This window comes from Chrysemys picta, chromosome 3 (genome assembly GCF_011386835.1).
Source record: "Chrysemys picta bellii isolate R12L10 chromosome 3, ASM1138683v2, whole genome shotgun sequence".
Lineage (NCBI taxonomy): Eukaryota > Metazoa > Chordata > Testudines > Emydidae > Chrysemys > Chrysemys picta.
Window position 1 is genome coordinate 98739143 of NC_088793.1, and position 25646 is coordinate 98764788.

Consider the following 25646-nt stretch of genomic DNA (forward strand, 5'->3'; position numbering starts at 1 on the left):
CAATGACAGAAACATGTGATCATGGTGAATCCATAGGTTTTTCTAACCAGGTGGCATTGGACATACACAGTCACATAAAAGCAAGGTCTTGGTTGTTTGTGAATAGTCAAAATCTTACCACACTTTTTGTAAGAACAGGGTTGGTAACTCTTGTGTCCTGGCTAAATTCAAATTTGGGCACATCCATGCTGTCTTCCTAAATGATCCTTTCAGTGTCGATTGGATACAATATTCTTTGTCATTTGCTATCCTGAACTGTTTTGTTGCATAGCTGCATGTTCTATGATCACTGCTATGTTCCGTTCCACGGGGGCTACAGTGCGGTGGTGAATGAAGCGATTAGAAATTCACCCCTGAGATGCAGCCATCTTTTTAACTGTAACTGTTTAACAGCATAAAGCAATACAATGCAATGACCCTGGACAGAAAAATATTATATCCATTACTTCAATTCAGCTTTCCTACTCATCCAGGCAAAGTCAACACATGCAGACTCTGCCTCCCTGGAATCGCCAAAGGTGAAGTCTTAGAGCTAGATCCTCAGCTGCAGCCAAGGAGCCCTCAGTTAGGACAAATAACTGATTTTTTTTTTTGGTTCAGTGACCAAACAAAAAAAATTGTTTGAATTATTTTGTATACCAAATAAGTAAAAAATTGTTTTGGGTTGAACAAAACACTTCATTTGAACCAAAACAAAATATTGTATAGTATTTGGGGGTTTTACTAACCTTATTTAAAAAAATAAAAATAAAATCCATGTACAATTTGAAACAAAAAGGCATTACAAATTTTAAAAATGAAACATTTTGTTAAGTAAAATGTCAAAATTGAGCATTTCTACTTTTCCAGATGTTTTTTTCCAGCTGAAACATTTGGCAGAATTCTAAATTGACCCAAATCTGTGTTTTCTTAGGTGGGGTGAGTTTCAGTTGAGAAATTTCACCCAGCTCTACACTCCGCACAGATGAGCAGGTGAGTGTAAAGGCCAACTTTGTGGCCTCTTGATCCTGGTGCTGTCAGGCTGCCAGGTCTCTGGCACAAGTGAGAGCATTGTGAAGTCTTTAATTTGTGCTGGATGGCAATAACTGCAAGGAGTCATTCAAGCAACAAGGGATCACCAAGGAATAAAGAAGCCCTAGTCATTCTCCATTCCCCCAGGCAACCCCCTGTAAGAGCTGGAATGGGAGCTGTTGAAGAGCTGCTGTGGCATTTCTGTACTATAGAAGGTTCCCCCGACACCACATCTGGGGGCTCCTCCTGGGGCTGCATTTGTTAGCTTTAGTGCTACATTGTGGTGCCAGAAGCGCACAAAGCAGCTGAGATGCATCAGAGGAGCAATGTCATAGATAATATCAACTTACCTGGATGGGCAGAGAGGTTGGGCATGCAAGCAGTTACCCTGAAGTGGCATTTGAGGGTTTCTGGTATACAGGGTGGGGATATATGAGCAGAATTTTGGGATGTGCAGTTTGACCCTTTACTTTTGTGCATTTATTTAGGAGATGTACTTCTGAGCTGCTTACACGGTCCCTGGAGTGTTAGGATTCTGCAGGATCTCTGGTTTGTGCCCTGCCCCTTATTGACCTGTGGTGCTTAGAAGCCCTACAGAGTCCCTGGCTTTGCTTGCCCTGTGCAGCTCAAGAGTGGTCATCGTGAGGTTAACTGGGTGATGAAGAGCATTAGGGGATGGACCCATGCTCTACATTTCCCTTACTTCCGGTTTCATTAGGAGGAGTTTTTGCCCCATGCTCAGTTTGTTGTGATACAGTTGAATAAAGCAGGAAGTTTTGCAGCCTCCAGTCCTGTGAGTTGTGTTGTTTTTATTCCACTGTGCAGACCTCTTACAAAGGAACACCATAGTTTGCTTGAAGAAGAACAGGAGTACTTGTGGCACCTTAGAGACTAACAAATTTATTAGAGCATAAGCTTTCATGGACTACAGCCCACTTCTTCGGATGCATATAGAATGGAACATATATTGAGGAGATATATATACACACATACAGAGAGCATAAACAGGTGGGAGTTGTCTTACCAACTCTGAGAGGCCAATTAATTAAGAGAAAAAAAAAACAAAACAAACAAACAAAAAAAAAACTTTTGAAGTGATAATCAAGATAGCCCAGTACAGACAGTTTGATAAGAAGTGTGAGCATACTTACAAGGGGAGATAGAATCAAACCTGTCATAGTTTGCTTGGTTATTCCTCTGGCTCCACCCTGGAACAACCATTAGACACTCATCAAAGGTTCAAATTCAGTAGCATTATGTTGACTGGTGAAAGTGACTGTGGATTTTTCCATTTGGGTCAAATGAGGAAGTTCAGGAAAGCATAAGAAAATGACATTTCTGGGATCCCAATTTACACTCAAGGGGTGTAATCTGCTTCATGGTGCTGAGCAGTGGGGAAATATGTAAACTGAGTAGTATCAAATCAATAGGCTAGTAAAGTTCACACAGTGCAGACTATCAGGTGTGTAGTCAGCACTGCCGGGAAATGCACAGCTGCTGTGCAGATAACCTACAGGAATACAGATGAGGGTCATACCTACCTGCAAAGTGTGGATATCTGCAGGATGCCAGTCTGTGTGGTGCATAACTTTTAACAATGCATGCACAAAGTAAAGGCCCATTCTGCTTCAAAGAGCATGTTAAAGTAGCAGCAGACAAGGGAGCATGCCCAGTGTGGAAACTGCTTTTTCTCTTATATAGATTAGTGTACATGGTTACAATGTAGGACTGGGCTCAGGGATCCACTGGTTGCTGTCATGCTATGCTGCAGTTAAGTCATTGCCTGTGACATGTTTTTTGTTACCTTGATGCTATAGGTTGGGAATATAGGTCCCGTTGCATGGTGAAAGGAGTGGTTACTGAATGACTGGAGATGATATAAGGAGTCAGCTATTTTTTATTGAAATGATCATTCATAATAAATCCCCCTCCCACATTGTAGTTGACAAGTGTGCAGAGGTGGGTTTAGTGTTTACTAAACAACTGATGACTTGTTGCATGCTCTGTGCTCCCATTTGATTCCCTAATGGGCCACACAATCCCATCTGTGACATTGTGTGACCTGCTGTGACTAGTTACCAGCAGATTACGCCACTAGCAACTGCTTTAGGGTGCTCATGTTGATGTGTGGCTCTCTAGATCTGTTGGGCTAGGTGGATAACCATACTGCCCCACTGACAGGTGCTGTGGTAGATATTTTCTGCTGATGGAAGTTATGTCTCCTTGGGCACGTGGATAGCTCACTCTGAGTGTTATGTACAAAGATCCCACTCAGAGATGGTAATGGGGGTGCAGCTGTCCAAGTGGGGCTTAGTATCCCTGAGGCAGCTGCAATGAGAATTTGGTGCTTGTAGTGTGGCCTGTATGTTTTAAGTGTGCTCCTCTAATCCTGCTGCCTTCATCTTATCTCTTATTACATTATTATTTATTATACAAAATGATTATTTGCTAAGCACCAAAAATGAGTGGCAACCCACGGACATGGACACTAGCTCATGTGTTCCGTGGGTTCCTGGCCTGCTGCAGCCTTTTGTTCAATGTTGATTACCAGTTAGTAATGCTGCTTCTTTCTGTTTTCTTATTTCAACCAGGAGTGGAAAACTATTTTATGACTAGAGCAGATGTGTCAAGCTCATTCTAAGGAGAGAGAGAATTCCATTTTTAATACTGGGCCACGGGGCAGGGCATAAATTTACATTTAAATACTTCCTTCAGCCCACAGTGGATCTCCCACAGAAGTCAATGAGAGTTTTGTACAAAGACCAAGGGTAAGATACTGCCTTTATGTAGCAAATGTCAGTTATTTTTAGGTAAATCACATTCAGTTTCACACTGTAGGAAATTAGAACTACCACCCCTTCTTCTTTTACTTCATCTACTTCCTTATCCTCCTTTCTCTCTTTCCCCCTCCCTTTCTTTTCGTTGTCTCTCCTCTTTTCTTCCACCTGCATTTCCTTTCCTGGAGCAAATCCCTAATTCCTGCCCCCGTAAGATTAATTTCCACCCCATTTCTCATTCCATTTGATCACCTCATCATAAACTATTAATCTCTGATCGTTTGAGTTGTCACCCTTATGCTTTAGAGTTAATTTCTCAGTGTGACTGATAGGAATGAGGAAGTTCACACCTCCCGGAGCCATCGTTTCAGGCTGTTTGCAGATTTAGGAAGGCAACTTTACATCTGGAAGGATAACTTTGCAACCATGAGGACTAGAAACTTGTTTTTTTAAAAAAATCATATTTTGCAACATCTGAACCTGTCATGTGGGCCATATAAATATATATCAGCTAGTCTGGATTCAGCCTGGGGGCTGCGTGCTTGGCATTTTTGACCTAGACACCACACTGTACTTATGGTAGGGCTGTGCACAGTAAACTCCACTTCACATTGAAGCTTACACCAGTTTCTGAGGAACATTCTTATGTGACCATCTCTAGGTACATTTGAATTAATGCACCACTTTATATAATTGGACTCCTGTGTGTATATTATCTGCTCTACGCAGGGAATTAGGCCCTGCCCCCACAGCTTTTTGCAGCCTTGATTATGAGGCTTCTAGGGACTAGTTCAGTACTTGGTTCATGTTAGGACAACCCTAGGGGCTGCTCTAATTTGTTCCCTGGCTTCCATGGCCCTTACAGATGTTGTGCCACCTGAGAAATAGGACCACCACATTCACACCCAACATGCACCTGGCCTGGCCAGAACACTCTCTGAGTCCAGGGATTTCAGGGGGGTGCAGTGCTGGCTCTGCACCCAGCTAAGAGAGGTTCCCTGCACCAGTGGCCTCACTGCAAGGGCTTTATTCCTGCTTTATGGTCCTTTTGTGCTGTCTATGGTGCATCAGGAAAACAATGAATTCGGCCCAGTGGGTATTTGTGAACTTATAATAGTGTGGAGGAGAGGGAAGAGCACTCGGAGGAAGGGATATAGAATAGACTGAAGAGAAATATAGATTTTTAGAACATTTTTATTTAGCAGTTTGTCAAAAGCCTTTGGAAAACAGAAAGCATTAAACATAGAGATCAACTCAAAGAGCTAGCAAGGATTTTATTTTAAAAGTCCCAAGCTTGAGAGTGCTTTGGGGGACTGAACAAATGGAGAACTGCTCACATACAGGAAATAGCTTGCACCTGACAGCAGAGCTTGAATTACTACTAGCAGGTACTTGTGACAAATTTCTTAGGGTGGTGGGATTCTAACATTGAAGGCAGCCCCCCTTCTTCCTTACCTTCTTCTTCTCTCTCATCTTCTGTTGACATTTTTCTCTTCCCTTCCTTTCCCCTTTCTGCCCTTCTGTTTCCCTCCTTGTTCCCTCTGTCTGTCCTCCCCTTCCTTTCACTTCTTGGTTCCTCCTTTTCTCCCATTCATCATCTTTATTCTACCATTTCCCTGTCTCTGTGTTCTTATCCATCTCCTTTTTTCCTTTATTTCCTCTAGCTTCCATTTCCTCTCCATCTTTCTTTCTGCTCCTCCTTTCCTCTTCCCCTCTCTTCCCTATTTCCCTTTAAAATATCCTTCCTCCCCCCTCCTCTTGTATTCATTTCTTCAAGAAAAGAAAAGCTTGAGTAGGAAGGGCAACATTAGCATAAGTGGTGTGGACTAACCTCCTATATAGTCCACCATATTATATACCATAATCTCAGGAGGACATAAATTGGCAGAGGAGAAGGAGGAAGGAAGGGGAGCTGCCTCTGATGTTAGAACCCCACCACCGGAATAAAGGATAGTCTATTGGTTAGTGCATTAGAAACCCATGGAACCTGGGATGTTGAATTTCTTGCTCCACCACAGAGTATTGGCAAGTCTTAGAATCTCTCCGTGTTTTGCACCCTCATCTGTAAAATGGGGATAATAATCCGTACTTCACAGAGGTATTGTGAGGATAAATACATTATTTTTACGATTCTGTCAAAAGACTGAGGTGCTCAGGCACTACAGCAATGTGGGCCATAGACATACCCTAGATGGATAGCTCACAAGTAGCTACAGATAGCTAAACAGTGGACAACAATACTTAAAAGTTTTCAAATGGTGTGTTTTCAAATACATGACAAACTACTACAGGACACAGTCAATTTCCTAACATTTTATTTCCCATGTGAGCTCCTAGGACTGTAAATCTTGAAATACCATCAGAATATTTTTTTGAGCTTCATTTCCTTTTCAACTGAAATTTGGAAGATTAAACATTTTCTAGCAGCGACAGATCATCCAGTTATTAATAATAATGCAGAAGAACAGGGTAAATGATTTTCAGCAATCAGTCACCAGTTTTTAAAGTTTTATAGTTCCTGAATGGGAGTACTGAATATTGAAATTTGATTTAGTAGCAGACTAGTCTTTAAAGCACAGACAACATACCTTATTTCCTCCTACTCCACACACTTTTTATGCACTTTTTCAGAGTAACTGATTAGTGTAGAATGAATTTTGTATGGGTGATTCAGAATTCACTTCAGAGAATGAAAAGCGAAATGCATTATCAGGGGTGAACAGATAATAAAGTGGTTCTGGCCTCAACAACTGTCTTTTAATACCCTTTCCTGATCTATCGCTGATGTTCTGTTATCACTAGCAGCAGCAGGGAACACATATCTCATTGCTGAAAGAGGAGAAAGAAATATAGTGGTGGGGAAAACAATTCCCAGTTAGGAAGGGAAGTGATTTAAAATGGACTGCAAAGTTTTTGTTACAGAACATCATTAACAAATTGTAGGTGTGATCCTGGCTCCACTGAAGTCAATGACAAACCTCTCATTGACTTCAATGGGTCCTGGCTTTCACCCTATGTGTAAATTTAAACATTAAAATACACTTACAGAGTCAAAATAAATGTTTGGAAGCTGTTCCTATTTATAGCTCCAGTTCTGGAAGGTACTTAAACAAATGCCTAACTTTAAGCATGTGAGTAGTCCCAGTGGCTTGAGTGTGCTTAAGTATCTTCCCCAACTAGGATATATATGTGCCAAGTGCAGAGTTCAGGGCTCTGTGTTTCCCTTAAACCCGCTGATGATGCCACAACCACCTCAGAATTAACAGGGAGACACTGTTTTAGGTGGTACTAATGATATCATCACTGAAGGGAACTTGGAATCTTGCTACCAGACAGATGCTGCGAAGTGCAGTTAGAAAAGGAGGAAAAGGGTTGGTAGATATTTCCTTTCAAGACTGTATTTATGTGCAATTTGATTCTCCTCACTTACTCTGATGGATGTTCCAGTTAATGCTGATCGTTGGCTCTTAAAACAAGTTTTAATAAAACACTAGCAGGGTAGTGGACTGGAACACCAAGTAAGTCTGTCTGTTTGTTTATTCATTTTCTCTAGCTGCAGTGCTTTTAGTTATTAGTATTATTTATTCAGTGCCCAAAGGTATGTTAGTCATTTCACAGACATATACAGTGTATCCATATCCCATATCCATAACTATATGGTGATAGACCCTGTAAGTACCAAGATAACTTTTTCTTTTTGAAATTGAAAAGTTTGTGTGTATTGGTTTTTCAGGGTGGTTTTTTTTCTCCTCTTTTTTTTCTACACATTTTCAGTGGCAACATAGGAGTAAGGGAGGGGACACAAACAGCGACTGAAAAACCAAAAAACTGAAAACCATAATATTTCCATTTTCAGTTTAGAAAAAAAACAAAACCAAAATCATTTTGGGGGGCATTTTGTCCAAAAACTAAAAACATTTCAAAGTGTTTGCAAAATCTTTTGAGAAAAACTGAGGGTTTTGTTTTGTAATTTTTTTTTTAATCTTACTACTTTCCAACCAGTTAAAATATTCAAATTCATTTGAAGACTTCCCAGTGATACATTCACTGAGGCAACTCTAAGAAATCTCTGAAGAATACAAGACAGAAAGCAATAAAAGAAAATGGGATAGAAAAAAAAAAAAAAAAAAAAAGCCTGGGCAATTTGGTTTGGAGATTTGTTGAATAAACTAAGCTCAAGAATTCTTATGCAACACTTCAAACTACTTTCTTATGTCCTCAGACACATAAAGGATAAAATATAACTAATACCGTTCTTGCATGTTTACTTATTTGAGAATGTTCTCCACATAAAAAAGTAATGATACCCTTTCACTGACATCATCCAAGGGATAATATCCTTTTGTCTATGTCATTGGGGGTAATAATAACCTTTCAACTACTTCAGTAAGCAGCACTTTTTTTTGGTCATTCTACATAAAAATAAAAAGACTATACTTTTTAAAAGTAGATAGGAACAAATATGCTCCTATTTACACCTCCATCAATACAGAATAACTCAACTGAAGTCAATGGAATTAAATTGGTGTAAATGTGGAGCAAATGAGAGCAGAATTTGACCCATAGTTTTTAAGAGAGTACACAAATGCTAGAAGACTCTAGTTGCTTTCTTGCTTGTGCTGGGGTTTTTGTTAATGTATAGCAATTTTGTTTTCATACTTCATTAATGTCCTATATTTAATGCCCAAAACTTGACAAGTGTACGTTATTCCATTAATTACCAGAAAGAATACAAAGAAACAGACTGACATACTTGGTCTTATCATTAGTGTTGATCACTTAAGTTTAATTGTACTTGGTTTATCATTGAACAGGTTAGCCTTGAGAAGCCACTGTCGCTCCTGCAGGCCAGTAGCATTGCTGCTAAGATATTATAAAGAAAAATATTGCAGTTAAACAGTTATTATTGAGGTTTCCACTTTGTGCATGCCAACATATGGTTGGATCAGATTCTCCTTCATATGACTCAGTAAAGGGTTGCATGAAGCTGTTCATAATGAAAATTTTAATTTTCTTCTTTCAAATAATTACTTTAATTCCTAACTTAGCATAGCTTTAGTATAATAAAATATGTATTCTTTAAAGTACCCTGACTAGATTGCTTCCTATCATGGTGACTTTTCACTAAAGTGAAATACATTGCGAAGCTGATCTCTTTATTAAGCTAATATCTTTTAAAATTAAAGACGAAGGCAAGTTATACAGGATGTTAACTGTGTGTCTGTTTGTTGAACTTGATTTACTTCATTTCAGCTTTTAATTTAGTCAGATAAAATAAAAAGATCAAAGAAATTTTCTGCCTAATACAGAAAGTGAACTGCAGATTAACTTTTTCATTCTAATAGTAAGACATCTTGTAATCAAACCAATAGGATAATTGCATTGCAGGAGAATGAATCTTAGAAACTGACTTCCAGGAAAACTGCACTGATTAGTTATAGTTCCTTTAAGAACAGATATACTCACAAATAACTGTGAATTAAAAGTGGGAATGGTCTATTAAAAGTGCTTCTGTTTTTCTTGTTATAGCACTGTTAATGTTGAATGTGAGAGCAAATGAAACTCCCATTTCAATTCAATGACAAAATATTTTAATTGTAAACCAAGTTGTTTTTCTTTCTTTACTCATTTTAAAAACAAGTAATAGTTCTTATAGTAAAACAAACTTGAAAGTCTCTGCTGTATCATATATTAATTTTGGAATTGCATTCACAGTGGTAATACTCAAGAGTATATGATCAGATTTTCAAGATGGCCTTTCTACATTCCTCCAACTGCTTCAATCAGCCCTTTTATTGAGCAGACTATACCCGCTAAGCTGCAAAGGAAACCCACAATAAAAAGAGAAATGGCTGCACCTTTCTCCAGGAACACTAACGTTCCCCATTTAAGTTTTAAGTGGAAAAGAGAAGGAAGAAGAAAAGTCATAGCAGCACCTGTTACACTGCCTGTTAAACCCATCAGCAGAGCAAAATGTGGTATGAACATGGCCATCAGCAGAGTAAACAAGAGGGCCAAGCCTCTTAAAACTACAATAAACAGAGGGGCTCTGTAATCAGAATGATTACTGCTAGATATGCAAGCATGCAGTATTTCTGTGACTGCAAAAAAGGGCAATGGGTAAGACAGAAGAGCCTTGGCTAAGAAGCACAAATTCACCAGGGTTTTCAGGGATGCTGGCAGGTTGTCAGTAATAACTTCCTTTGTCTCTTCACCCCAGGTCAGGAATGCAGTCAGTGCAAAGGCTGTCTTGAAGAGACAAGCAAAAAAGTGAGTCCAGTTCAACATACAGCTAAATTCCTTTGGGTTTTTCATGTTCCCTTCAAGAGTAGGAAGAAATATTTGTGAAGTGTAACTGAAAATGATCACCCCCACTGACACCAGGAAATCCTCAAACTCAATGGAGAGTCTAAATCTTGTCCAAGACCACTGATGTATTTGTGTTAGACAGTAACTCATCACTATGAAGATGATAATGAAATGGACTAAGGAGCAAAGCAGGCTGAGTTTGGAAACAATGCTGAGAGTTTTGATAAACACACAAGGCAGCAATGTTACAAACGCAATTACAGACCAAGTTTTCTCCGTCACTGGTAAATATGGAAAACTATGTGACAGCAAGTTCCCACTAACAACCAGATACAAAATGCACGTCATGATCAGTTCCATCACCTGGGTCACATTGACAACTATGCCACCTAGTTTGGGAAATCGCTTTTTACAGCAGGCATTAGCAATGTCTTCATATGTGTCTCTCACTCTTATGAGGTGCCCATCTTCATTTTCTTCGTACAAGCAAGCGATTAGAATTTTGCCAGTATAGCAGCAGAACATTGCAGCCAGGATAATAAGAAACAGCCCACTGTATCCACTGTGGAGAAGAGCATATGGCAATCCTAGAACAAAAATTCCCTAGAGAGAGAGAGAAAGAAAAGATAGGACAAAAAACCTTGAGGCAAAATGTTTACTAGAAGCAACACGTTCAAACCTGCATCTGTTGAGTATCACCTTTTCCATGGTGGGAGAATTCTAAGTAAATAACAATAGCAAAAAAATTGTTTCTTTAGGATAAATGAAGTTATCAGCAAAAATAACTGCTCGCCCAGACACACATGTACAGATAAGCTAAGAAAGAGAGAATACAAGGAAATGGTAGAGACAAGTTCCTGTTTAATATTTAATGCTGATGTGATTAGAAGCATATTTTAAAAGGCTTATAGGCAGTTATTCAGTCAACATGCATATTAATGGAGCAGGTTTAATAATAAAATCAAACAGCTGTAGTAGCTGCTGTATAAGTTTCATCCAAATATTAAAATAGTATCTTAGGCAAATCCAATAATGACACACGGCTTTGCTTTAAAGATTATACGGGGTCATAGTTAACAGTCATCTGGAAATAAAATGCCATTAGTGTTTGAATGGGTTACTTCTGCAGCAGTCTGAAACCTTATGGGTTCTTTGCTGTTGTATTCATTCCTGAAGTGAACACTCTTGTAGCTGAGTGGCTAGAAAGTTTGGCCTTATTAATATGTCTAAAAATGAATGGTGGGTATACACATACTTTTCTCCAAACATTTTCTCAGAGGAATTGGATTATATTAGTTTTATCCAATGCACAGTCCCACACTTCAGGTTCATGAAACACCATGTTCATTGTCTTTTGCAAATGTGTTTTTGTTGCTTTTTAATTCAGATCCATACAAAACTATCAAATTCTTGAACCCAATAGGCATGCATACAAAAGATTCAATTTAAGCTAAACGGCATCCCTGACATTTCTTTTTTCCCAGGTGGCAAAGTTGAAGGTATACAATGTACATTTGTCACACTCTCATCAGTGTTTTGTGTTCTTGGTGATTAAAATAAAATGGAAGGGAAGCAAAATAAAGCTAAATTCATTACATTATTTTATATTATGTCTTACAGCATTATAGGTGAGAGTAAAATGTAAATATTAACACATTTAACCAGGCATGGTGGCCCAAATCATGAGATCCTTGCTGAGAGTCATGTGCCATCAATGGGGCTATATGCAAAGTAATCAGATTAAATCTCTTGGTTTGCAAATGCTTAAACATGTGCTTAACATGACTCACATGCGTAGTCTCATTGTGTACAATTAATCATACATGTACGTGTTTATATGATCAGGGTCTTCATTTGTGCTCAGCATGAGTAAAAGTGGCAGAATGTGCCACATTATTTACATAGGGCCTAATTCTGTCACTCTTATTCAGTTTGTGTGGTAGTTTACTCAGTGATTACTTTGAGAATAAGATATTACTCAAAATGAGTAAGGGTAGTGTAATTGGGCCTTTGCACCCAGATTCTCAAAGGTGTTTAGGAGCCAACTCCCTTTGGAATCAATGGGAGTTAAGCATCTAAATATCTTTTGAAGATCAGGGCCTTAGTCCTTACTCAGGCCAACTCCTGTGGATTTCAATGGGAATTTTAAAGACCTCAGGATTAGGTCCCTCATGAGGTTTAGGTGGGATGAGCACAACTTGTATGTCATTTGTAAGGGAAAAAGGTAGAAAAGAGAAGTAAGATCTAGATAAGAGGTTCGGGGGTGGGGGAGAAGAGAAACTAATGGTAAACTATTGAAAGTAATACAAAGTGATCTCCTTTCTTGTCTCCCAGCCATAAACTAACATACATTGTAAGTCAATGACTACAGGGGACAGTCAACAAAGGAGAAAGATGAGCAGCCAACAAATTACAATGGCATCTTTACACTAAGTTACTAAGCAAGTTAGATCACTGATCTTGTGCACCAGTGGTATTTGTTTTACTTGACTTTACTGTACGTACAGATACCTCTAACGTACAGTTGGATTAAGACTGCAGGATTACTCTTAAAACATGGGTACAATTAAGGATGTATTTAAGTGTGTATGCATTACATTTCTTATTATTGCTCAGACTGTTGATTACACTTTACTTTACTTGCAGTGGGGTGGAGTATTTTTAAATCTTTGGGAAAGCCATTTTATTGAGGTATTGTAATGTTTGATCACCTGTTCATCCCACTCTTCAGTCACCAGGACTTTCCAAAACCAGACAGTGACTGCAGTCAGCGTCTTAATTCAGTTCTATTCAGGTTCTTATACAGTCCTCATTACCATAGTACCTGAGCAACTTCTGGAAGCACATTAAGCAATGCGATTAGAATCCCTTATGTATATTTAACACATATTCTTTGGAAGTGTCCAAAGCTTCCCCAATTTCTGGTCACTGCTCGTCTTTATTGAAAAGACGACAAATCTGGCTATCCACAGAATGCAAAAGGTGCATGTGCAATGCATCTTTTGAGAGCATGCACCTTTCTGGTCCATGCTTCTTATTGAGTGCTGCAGGTCAGGCACTTCCCCAAAGAACAATTTTTCTTGACTATGAAAACAATTTACAGGGATTGCCCCAATACCAGAATGGGTCTGATAGCATCTTAAAGAAACCATGTTCATAAGAAAATCAGTCGAAGAATCTAGACATGGAGGTATTTTTTTGTATCAGCATGTGGACAATGCTGTGTCCTTAGTTCATTACAGAGTGGAGTAAGTTTCTCTCTTTTCTTCTGCATTCATAGTATTTTTTTAAAAAATTATGGAATCCCAAGGTGCAGTTGGGAGTTTCAAGAGTATCTACTGACCCAAAAAGATGACAATATAATTAAGCCACAGGTAGGTGTCAGAACAGGCCTTCCCCACACAATAGCGTCTCCCCTGCTGAATTTAGTCCATTAACATTTATATAACTCTCCTCAACCTAGACTAAAGCATAAGTCTTTCAGACAACATTATCTCATCCCACAGCCACTGACAGCTTTCCCCATAGTAATCTGTTTTCTCTTATTTAACTGTTACTTTAATCAGAGCATGGCATAACTAACTTCTAAAATCCCCTTGCTATTTACTTATATCCGATGATTTTTCTTTGGTTGCTAACTCAGGACACAGTTGTGACCAAGGCCACATTTTTCTGTCTTCTGAACTCAGGCCTAATTACTCTTTGGAAAAACTGGCAGAACAGTTACACAGAAGTAATCTCAGGATTTGGATAATCTGTCTACTCTTTCTTAAAATAATCCACAAAAGGTTGCCAATTTCAGTGTACCTGGAAGCTTGATTTGAGTTGACAAATGGAAGTTTAGACGGAACATTTCCACAGTAAGCCAAATTGATAGTGTCTGAAGTCCCTCTTTTGCTTTTATTTTTTAAATGTATGATTATGGAGGATGATGCTCAGAGACTCAGGCACTTACTGTTTCTGCTTCCTTCAGCATCCTCTTGATAACTGAGAACAGCAAGCCTCTAGCCTCCTGGCCGTAACTGGTCAGTAACCAGAAATGAGCATTTGGGACACTTCCATAATGTGTGTGTTAAAATAAAAAGTGGCACTGCCTCCATTGTCTCTCCAGAATCTGTTTTATTACTGACATTCCTTTTTAAAAACATTTTCACCAGTGTCCTTTGGCAGCAGGTTGTCAGTTTTGTACTACACGTCCAAAAGAGTTAATGATGAAAAGTGAGAGTCCAAATAAAGCAGGATCTCAGCCTCAATCTCCTGTTCCTAACTCACTACAAGTGATAATTACTGCAAGGACACTTTCTACATGTCATCAAGTTTAAAAATAGGAGTTTCAAAGGAAAAGATACCTCTAGGAAGCACTTTTTCAATGACAATGTCATATAACTGCAGAGAGAGCGGCTCAGATTCTCTGATTTGTTAAGGCTGTTTCATTGTAAAGCAACCTGAAAAAGCTTAACTTGTCCATGGAAGATCCCTCCCACATAAATAAAACCTCACATGGTGTAAGGGTGCTGTAACAGCTCCTATGCTACTTTACTTCCCAGACACCCATATAGGGGTTGAGTCTAATGGAAGGGAGTGGGGTTAGTGTATCTCGAAACCCTGGTGATCATTGGCTGCTGTAATGGGGCCATAGGCAGATAGGCATAAAGTGGAATACACACTGGGGTCTAGACTGGCGATTAGACAGCCTTTGCAACAAAGACCAGCAAAAGTTGATTAAAGCAAGGGAGCATGGGGCAAGCCACATCCAGAACTCAGCCCCCAGCTAGGGGCTATCAGCTCAGCCACAGCATCCCCATCAGGAAACAGACAGATCTCCCAGCCACCCCCAGAGGCACCAACCAGTCATAGTTCCCTGCCAAGGCCAAGTAGTAGCCAGGGTCAGAGTTACCTGGATGCCAGTCCAAAGAGATGACAGAGTCAGGCAGGACCATGGCAATCCTACAGCTTATTCAATGCTGCAAACTTGTCAGGCCTTAGTTCTGCTCACTAGTTCGCTCTCGTCAGTTATGTAAATAAGGTGATACATATTCACCAAATATACAAATTAGTGTTTTGTCATTTAAAGAAACTCTCCAGATTTCTGAATTTCCAGCCTTAACAGGGCTTTGTCATGCACGTCATACCGACTACTTAATTTTACAAGCCATTTCAGCCTATAATGTACCACACCCCAGTAAAAACAAAGCAGTATCCCTCACAGGAAAGGTAACCTGGCAGAAAGAGAAGAGACCAAATCATGCTAGGAAGAGAATGAAGTGAGAAAGGAACAAAAAGAACCATGTAAAAAATTGGTTCAACCTTAGCGCTAAATTAAATGAAAAAATAAAGTAGGAAGTGAAGTAAGTACAAATAAATGGATAAATTAGTTAGTAACAGGTGCCCAGAATATCAGCTGTATTGGCTTAATATCAGAATAGATGGCAAAAAGGCCAGAATGCTATGAAGGTGCTAGGTTAACTCTAATAAATCTTCCATTTTATTTGCCATTTGCAAATATTATACAGAAGTAGTATAATAGGCTAATCCTAATATTTCTGCAACCATATACTTGGGTGTCTATGTGAATCTGGGTTAGGCATCTCCTTGGAAGGGCAGGAGGATGAACGTATGAACCCCCCAGGGCCGGCTCCAGCATTTCTGCCGCCCCAAGCAAAAAAAAAAAAGCCGCGATCACAATCGTGACCGGTGGCGGCAATTGGGAAAAAAAAAAAAAGCCGCGATCGGCGGCGGCAGTTCAGCGGCAGGTCCTTCGCTCCTAGAGGGAGTGAGGGACCTGCCGCCCTCGAATTGCCGCAGGTGCCGCCCCTCTCCCTTGGCCGCCCCAAGCACCTGCTTGTTAAGCTGGTGCCCGGAGCTGGCCCTGGAACCCTCCCCAAAAATATACTGTCATACAATGCTAGATAAGTTGTTTAGGGATATCACCTCAGATATGTTATTTTTCCTGTATTTACACAAACATACACTTCCACACTATTTATATAAATAAATAGATAAGCGATTATTTGAACCAAAGCTAGGTTTTGAAATATAGCAAATCCCTTAATCTTGTACAATTAGAACAGAGCCATTTGCAATAGTACCTGGGTTTGTTTTGTTTTCTTAGCCTCTTCAACAACCTACTCGGACGTATCAGTGGCTTTTGCATTATCATTGTAGAGGGACTTGTGGTTGTTTTCTATTTTATTTTTAATTTTGAAACAATAACTTCAACAGCATCAGATAGCACAACTTGAATTTAACCTTCCTGTTCTTTAGTTTATTTTAAATAGGGATGAAGGCTGCCCTGCAACTCTGTGTCTCCAAAATGATGTCTGAGAAAAGAAACTCAGGGCCCTAGTAATTTTAAATTTAGTTCTGTAAAGAAAAATATAACTACACATTTTCTATGCTGGTATTTCAAGAATTTAACTCTTGTCTTAGCTTGCATTATTTGTGACTCAGAAACCTGTCTGAGTGAAAACTATGCCCACTGGAATAATAGCAGAAAGAGAATTTTTATGTAGTTCTCTCTCAAGCTTCCATAGATTCATTTCCCTCCCATAGCTTTTAAGGCCAGAAAGACCCATTAGATCATTTAGTCCAGTGGTTTTCAACCTTTTTCATTTACAGACCCCTAAAAATTTCAAATGGAGGTGCAGACCCCTTTGTAAATCTTAGACATAGTGTGCGGACCCCACAAGGGTCAGCGGACCACAAGTTGAAAACCACTGATCTAGTCTGACTCTGTAACAGAGGCTATAGAACCTAGTTACTCCTGTAGTGAGCCCAATAACTTGTATTGACTAAAGTATACTCTCAGAAAGGAATCCATGCTTGATGGGAGGATAGCCAGAGATGGAGAATCCACTACTTCCTTAGTAGTTTGTCCCAATGGTTAATCACTCTCACTATTAAAAATGTCTGCCTTATTTCCAACATGATTTTTTCTGGCTTTAACTTCTAGCCATTAGTTCTTGCTAAATTATGGAGCCAGATTGTTCTGTACTGTCCTGTATCATTATTACCACTCTGCTAATCTTTGTCAGCAGTCATTTTATATTTACCTCTAGGCCACTGGTAAAATATTGAATGGCATTGGGCCTGGTACTGATCCTTGCATAACCCCACTAGAAACACCCCCATTCAATGATGAATCCCCATTAACAACTACTTTTAGAGATCTGTCAGTTAGCCAGTTCTTAATCCGTTGATCGTGTGCTTTATTGGTATTGTACAGTGCTAATCTTTAAATCAGAATGTTGTGCATTACCAAGTCAAAAGCCTTACAAAAGTCAAAGTATATTACATCTACACAGTTATCTTTATCAGCCAAACTTGTCATCACATCAAAAAATGAAAGCAGGTTTGTTTGATGAGCTGTTTTCCATGTTTCTATCCTTTAATTCTTTATTGATTGAACACTATAGCAGCTTTTCCATTATTTTGCCTAGAATCGTTCCATTCCATTTACCCTTTTTGAATACAGGCAGGACATTAGCAGTCTTCCAGCTTTTTGAAATTTCCCCAGTATGTCAAGATTTATTACATTTATTATTGTTTTTTATTTATTTATATTACCGTTGTGCCTAGAGTCTCTATCGTGAACCAGGAATGTGCTAGGGGTTCTACAAACACAGGACAAAGCAATGACCCCATCCCCAAGGAAAAAGACTAACAAATTTATTAGTCTTTTTGCGGATACAGACTAACACAGCTGCTACTCTGAAACCCATCCCCGAGGAGTATACAATCTTTACTCATCAGCAGACCACAGGTTTCCTCAGCCAATTGCCCCTTCACTTTCTTGCTGAACAAGGATGGACTTTTAGTTATTTTCTTGTGTGGGGAATTGTGGCTTTCTAGCCATCTAATAAAGTCTTCTTAAACAACTCTCACTTTTAATTCACATTTTTCTGTCGACATTTTTCTTCCCAATCATTTTTGCTATTCATTTTCATCAGCTTTGGGGAATTAGTCCTTTGGAAGCACCAGGAATATATATTTGATTGTTTGAGACTGTCCTCTGTTTGCCCATAATGAATGTAATCGGAGCCAATGATCAATTCATCTTCATGTATCATAATGAGGTCCAAAATTGAATTACCTCACACTGGGTGCTACACCCTTTGTGTTAGAAAATTACCAAATGTAATTTTTAGAAACTCTAATGCTGTTCTACTACTGGTTGCATGAGATATCTGGAATATGTCCCTCAAACTGAAGTCCCTCATAACAGCACAGGTTTCTTTAAACACTTTACAGAGAAGCTCTTAAGAAGCAACTCATCCCGTTCTTTGGTTTGATTCAGTGGTCTATAACAGCCCCCACCAGTATCCTTTCTGGGTTTAGTTATTGGGAATATTGATCCATAAGCATTATTCTGACTTATCAATAACTCTGAAACAGATAATGGTGTCTTTATTGTAGAGTGTCATCCCTCCACATAAACACACACACACACGCACACACACACACCAATTCTTTTACCCACTTTATCCTTCCTAAACTGGCTGTAATCAGTGATTTTAACATTCCAATCATGTGACTCAGTAATGTCAATTATATCAAATTTCTTCTCATCAATGAGAATTTCCAATTGCTCTTGCTTGTTACCATACTCCTAGCACTGGTATTTAAGCAATTGAAAAACACGTTGTCACATTCTTTGCCACCTCAGTTCAATTTGTCCATGACACACTGAGTTTGAGTTTGAAAACACAAGGAGCAGTTCTCCACAACCTCAGCTTGTTCCTGGCTGGTATAATCTTATGGATGGATCCAGCTCCTTTTAATAATAATTGAAAGACTTCAATGGGAGTTTAATTAGGCCCTTAATTCCTAGCAATATCCTTTTTTTCCTGGTATTTCTGCTCTCAGCCAGTACAAGCCTGCTTCCAGCTTCAGGGAGGAAAGTGACACAGGTGTTTATTCTGTGATTAATGCCTGCAATTACTTCATGTACTGAGAGAACTTTGTTCGGAACTGTTGGTCTGTAAATCCTTCAGCTCATGTAAACAGGTACGGATTGTGATGAGGTAGATAGACTGCTTGGGATGGTATTGGAGGATATTGAGGAAAATAAGCTGCTTGGTCTGCATTCATTGTAAAATGTGTACGTCCATTTGGTTGATACAATAATCACTGAGTTTGCTCTTACTTCCATGAATAGCCAGAATTATTTGTGAGTCTCCACTAAGATTAAAAGGGGGAGGGGGAGAAAGGAAATGTCTCAACAAGAAGTGATTGCTGCTATTAAATGCGAGAACTTCCCTCCACCAAAAAAGTATGCTGGTTTTAAATATTTGTTCTAAAATTGAAATAATATGCTTGTGGCTTAATGCTGCATGATTTCATGGAAAATGCTAGTGTTGCAAAAGTTCCCAGTTTTCTGTCAGAATATACTGAATCCCACAAAATATAACCTGCAAGCAAATTACTTGTTTAGGAGAATACATTGTTTCCCTTAGTCCCAGAGGAGAAGGCAGGCACAGTAGATACTGTAGCTAAAGGAATTTGAGAAATGGTATTATGCATTGCATATGGAAGCAGGGAAAAGAGAGTAAAGAAGAAGGTAAGTTACATCCATAACAGCCATCACGTTTGAAAGTGAGTTGTACCTAGCAAGCTGGAATCACTGTCCACTCATCTGATTCAAATTTATCAGTTCATAATATACTTATATAATAATTAATAGGAACAATATAACATTACAGTTATATGCCTTTCATCCAGAAGGTTCCAAAAGTACTTTATAAAATCAGATCCTCTCTAGCCACTGCTGTGAGGAGGAAGATGGATGTTGCCAGGTATATCCTCCACTCTAGGTACCATGCTGGCCTGGACAGGAATCAGCATGGGCTATTGAGTGCATCATAAAGGTTAGCTGGCTGGATATAGTGCATAGCTACAGTCCATGCTGCTCCATTTCCCAGCACAGCCCCCCCACTAAAGGCACTCCCCAGTAGAAACCTGTCCTGGCCAGCATGATCTCTAGAGCAGAGGATATACTGGCAGCATCCCTCTTCCTCCTCACAGCACCAGCTAGAGAGAGTTTGGTCCAGTCTGTAAAGTACTTTGGGAATCATCTGTATGAAAAGCATATAGCTATAAAGTTATTTTGTTCCCATTAATTATTATAAAAGTGTTTTGTGAATTGATACGTCAGTGTGCACTGTCATGGTTGCTACATCTATTCTGGAATGTTAGGGAAAGATCCGGCTGTGCAATTTGAATAGGGAAGGGCAGAAGCTCGCTATACCCTCTTCTCCTTCTCCCCCCTCAGACCTCAAAGGGCAGGAGCTCACCCACCACTAAATACAGCCACCTCTGAAATAAAACACAGCAGCTGTTCTTACTCTACACAGTTTTAGGATAAGAAATTATGGAGTGAGAGCAGCTGCTCTAAACTTAGTTTGCAAATGAGTTATAGGCCCAGTGTTGGGCCTCTTCCTTTAACAAGCAACAAAAAAGTCATAAAAAGAAGAACAGGAGTACTTGTGGCACCTTAGAGACTAACAAATTTATTAGAGCATAAGCTTTCGTGGACTACAGCCCACTTCTTCGGCTGCTACTCTGAAAAAAGTCATATTGGCATCAAAATTGGTAGGTTATATCTGGGGCCAACATTGAATATTTTAACGAAATGAACATCCTGAAATAAAGAGGGGGGAAATAATCAGAAAACAGGAAAGAAATACAACTTCGTTTAATGGACTCCCTAGCTGAGATCTAACACTCAGTGCCAAAGTAGAGGGTTGGTTTTTTTTCTTTTATTTTTTTTTTAACTAATTTCAGGAGACAACAAATGATCAAGCAGGAATGGGAATGAGGGTTACAGGGCCATAAGCAGGGATACTGGGTTGCTGAGTATCTACTTTATAAAAGTTATTACCTTTTGAATTTGGAATGTTATGTACTGCCAGCTCTGGCATATGGTACAATCAAATGTCTGCTGAAGACTTAGGCTTGCTTCAAAAAATAAAAAAGTCTCAAGTCAAAGTACACTTAGAATGTAGGTCTTTCAGGCAGGAATTGTCTTTTCATCTTTCGTGTAGAGTGCCAGGGATAACATGGTCTTGATCACTGGTTGGAGTCTGTAGGTAATACTATAATACAAATCCTACTACTTCTAAAACAATCACTGTGGAGGCTAGTCAATTAAAAAAGAGAATTAAGAACATAAGAATGGCCATACCCAGTCAGAGCAATGGTCCATCCAGTCCAGTATCCTGTCTTCTGACAGTGGCTAGTGCCAGATGTTTCAGAGGAACTGAACAGAACAGGGCAATGTATTGACTGATCCATCCCCTATCATCCAATCCCAGCTTCTAGAGCAGTGGCTCTCACCTTTCCAGACTACAGTACCCTTTTCAGGAGTCTGATTTGTCTTGAGTACCCCTAAGTTTCACCTCACTGAAAAACGACTTGCTTACAAAATCATACATAAAAATACAAAAGTGTCACAGCACACTATTATTGAAAAATTGCTTACTTTCTCATTTTTACCATATAATTATAAAATAAATCAATTGGAATATAAATATTGTATTTACATTTTAGTGTTTATATAAAGAGCAGTATAAACAAGTAATTGTCTATATGAAATTTTAGTTTGTACTGACTTCGCTAGTGCTTTTTAGATAGCCTGTTGTAAAACTAGGCAAATATCTAGATGAGTTGATGTACTGTCTGGAAGACCTCCGCATACCCCTGATTGAGAACCACTGTTCTAGAAGATTAGGGACAACCAGAGGATGGAGTTGCATCCCTGACATCTTGGCTAATAGCCATTGATGGACTATCCTCCATAAATTTATCTAATTCTTTTTTGCACCCAGTTATACCTTTGGCCTTCACAACATCCCCTGGCAATGAGTTCTACAGGTTGACTGTGCACTGTGTGAAGAAGTACTTCTTTTTAAAACTTTCCGATTATTAATTTTATTGGGTGACTCCTGGTTCTTGTATTAAGTGAAGGGGTAAATAAAAATCCCTTATTCATTTTCTCCACACCATTCATGATTTTATAGACCTCCATCATATTTCTAAGCTGAACAGCCCCAGCTTTTTTAAGCTCTCCTCATATGGAAGCTGTTCCATATACATTATCATTTTTGTTGCCCTTCTCTATACTTTTTCCAATTCCAATATATCTTTTTTGCGATGGGTTGACCAGAACTACATGCAGTGTTTAATGTGTGGGTGTACCATGGATTTATGCAGTGGCATTATGATATTATCTAGCCTTTTCCTAATGGTTCCTAACTTTCTGTTACATTTTTTTGATTGCCACTGAATATTGAGCAGATGTTTTCAGAGAACTATCCACAATGATTCCAAGATCTCTTTCTTGAGTGATAACAGCTAATTTAGACCCCATCATTTTATGTGTAGAGTTGGGATTGTTTTCTAGTGTGTATTACTTTGCATTAATCAACATTGAATTTCATCTGTCATGTTGTCCAGTCACCCAGTTTTGTGAGATCCTTTTGTAACTCTTCAGAGTCAGCTTTGGACTTAACTATCTTGGGTAACTTTGTATCATCTGCAATCTTTGCTACCTCACTGTTTACCCCTTTTCCCAGATCATTTATGAATATGTTGAAAAGCACTAGTCCTGGTACAAATCCTTGGGGAACCCCGCTATTTACCTCTCACCCTTGCCCCCATTGTTGTTGCCCCTTCAAACAATTCTAATAGATTGGTGAGGCATGATTTCCCTTTACAAAAGCTGTGTTGACTCTTCCCTAACATATTGTGTTGCTCTATGTGTCTGGTAATTCTTACCATAGTTTCAACCAATTTGCTTGGTACTGAAGTTAGGCTTACTGACCTGTAATTACAAGGATCGCCTCTGGAGCCTTTAAAAAAATTGGCATTAATGTAGCTATCCTCCAGTCATCTGATGCAGAGGCTGATTTAAGTGAGAGGTTATATACCACAGTTAGTAGTTCTTCAGTTTCATACTGGAGTTCCTTCAAATCTCTTGGGTGAACACTATCTGGTCCTGGTGACTTATTACTGTTTAATTTATCAATTTGTTCCAAAACCTCCTCTACTGACACCTCAGTCTGGGACAGTTCCTCAGATTTTTCACCTAAAAAGAATGGTTCAGATGTGGGGATCTCCCTCATAATCTCTGCAGTGAAGGCTGATGTAAAGAATTCATTTAGCTTCTCTGCAATGGCCTTGTGTTCCTTGAGAGCTCCTGTACCACCTTGATGGTCCAGTGGCCCCACTGATTGTTTAGCAGACTTCCTGAATCTGATAGTATTTGTATCTTTTGCTAGTTGCTCTTCAAATTCTTTTTTGCCCTGCTTAATAATACTTTTACACTTGACTTGCCAGAGTTTATGTTCCTTGCAATTCATCTCAGTAGGATTTGACTTCCAATTTTGAAAAAAGATGCCTTTTTTGTCTTTAGCTGTCTTTTGTACTCTATTTAGCGGTGATGGTATTTTTTTTTATCCTCTTGCTGTTTTTAAAAAAATCTGAGGTATACATACAGTTTGAGCCTCTATTCTGGTGTTTTAACATTTTTTAATGCAGCTTGCAGGCATTTCACTCTTGTGACGATTCCTTTTAATTTCTATTTAACTAGCCTCCTATTTTTTGTGTACTTCAACTTTTTGAAGTTAAATGCTACTGTGTGGGGTTTCACTGGTATTTTCCCCCTGTGATGGGGTGTCCACCCCACACAAGGCCTGAAGGGGTTAAGATGGCCAGGGGGCCTAATAACCATCTAGGCTTCCCCTGGAGGAAGAGACAGGGAGTAATGAGGGAGTTCAGCTGGATAGGAACAGGAGGGCCTGTATAAAGTTCAGTAGCTGAGAGCAGAAGGAAGCTGCAGAAAGAGAGATGCTCTGTCACTGTCAGGGTGAGATGGCAAAGTAGAAAGTAGCCCAGGGATACAGTAGTAAGGGATAGGATTGTGCTGACCTTGACTGCTATTTGTAGGGTCCCTGAGCTGGAACCCAGTGGCATGGTTAAGGTTGCAATGAAAGAGAAGACTTAGATGCATGTAATATCCCTGGAGGGCCAAGCTACAAAGTGGGAGCAGTTGAATACTGAGAGAGTGAGACTGAGAGAGTGATGGGGTGCAACTGCAGGAAGAGGTGTTGACCTAGCAGAGCGAATCCCCAGACGCAGCCAGAAGGAGGTGCTCCAGTAATGCGTGAAATGCCCAGTGACATCCCCCCCACAAAGATAGTAAATTTAATTACATTATGGTCACTATTATGAGCTGTTCAGCCATGTTAACCTCTTGGACTAGATTCTGTGTGCCTGTGACGGGGTGTACCAACCCCGCACTGGTCAGGCAGGGGTTAACCAATTACTTTGGGCCCAAGTGCATGCTCCCAGTGGAGGGAGCATATAAAAGGAAGCAGCTCAGCTTGGCTCAGTCTGGTCTGGCTGAGGAGGAGAGCGGATGTGTGCTGCAGGCTCCTACAAGACTCCAGATGGCTGAGGCCGAGGACCCTGTCTATGCTGCAGAGAACCAGTTGACTGCAGGGACAGAAGGGGACACCGAGCTGCTGCCAGCTGAGGAGATGCCCGAGGTGGGCTTAAGGGTAAGAAGCAACCCAAGGGATGTGTCAGGAGACCTGCAGACCTGAACCTTCCTTTGGGGTGATTGGTTTCATAGAGCCCTGGGTAAGAACCCAGTGGAGTAGGGTGGGCCTGGGTTCCCCTACCCTCCCTGCACTTGCCATTGGGCACTGCTGTCTAGGAGTATTGGTATTAGAGGCTAATGCCTTGGGCTATTGATACTGGGCATTGCTTCCCTAAGAGAAAGAGCAACCGTGGGGACCCTTACCGCTAGATGTCACAACCACCACAGAGGGGGTGGTCCCCTGTGGACCCTCGTGGCACCTCCTGGACAGTGCCACTTAGGACTAAATCAAGCATCACCTCTCCCCTTGTGGGTTCCAGGACTAGCTGCTCCAAGAAGCAATTATTAATGGTGTCTAGAAATTTTATCTCTGCACCCATTCTGAGGTAGTTGAAATCCCCCATTGTTACTGAGTTTTCTGCTTTTGTAGCCTCTCTAACCACAACCACAACTGCCCCCACCACCAATGTGACCTACTAGGTCATTTCTATATATTTAGTACCCTGATATCTCTGTGTCCCATTGATTATCATAATTCCACCAAATTTCTGTGATGCCCATTGTATCAATATCCTCATTTAATGCAAGGCTTTCAAATTCACCCATCTTAATATTTAGACTTCTTGCATTTGTACACTAGGGCTTATAAAAATTGTCACTATTTAGTTGTCTGCCTTCAAGTGACATAATTGAATGGGGCTCTTTTTTGTTTGATTGCTTCTCTTCGGTATCTACTTCTCTACGATATTAACTTCTATCCTGTCCTCTTTACTGGGATATAGAGTATCCCCTTTAATAAGTCCTCCCCAAGGGATGTGTCTGAACTGTGTGCTCCTCCACACCTGACAGCTTTCTCATCTCTTAGTTTAAAAACTCCTCTATGACCTTTTTAATTTTACATGTTAGCAGCCTGGTTCCATTTTGGTTTAGGTGGAGCCCATCCTTCTTGT

General features: G+C 39.8%; 1 protein-coding gene across 1 annotated transcript; it reads right to left on the minus strand.

The window, feature by feature from the left end:
* Positions 1 to 9519: 9519 nt before the first annotated feature.
* Positions 9520 to 23455, minus strand: LOC101952873 (vesicular inhibitory amino acid transporter-like). Its single transcript, XM_065589970.1, has 2 exons — positions 23024 to 23455; positions 9520 to 10700 (listed from the first exon to the last, which is right to left on the minus strand). The coding sequence occupies exons 1-2, from the start codon at positions 23453 to 23455 to the stop codon at positions 9549 to 9551; spliced, it is 1584 nt and encodes a 527-aa protein (XP_065446042.1). The 3' UTR covers positions 9520 to 9548.
* Positions 23456 to 25646: the final 2191 nt, after the last annotated feature.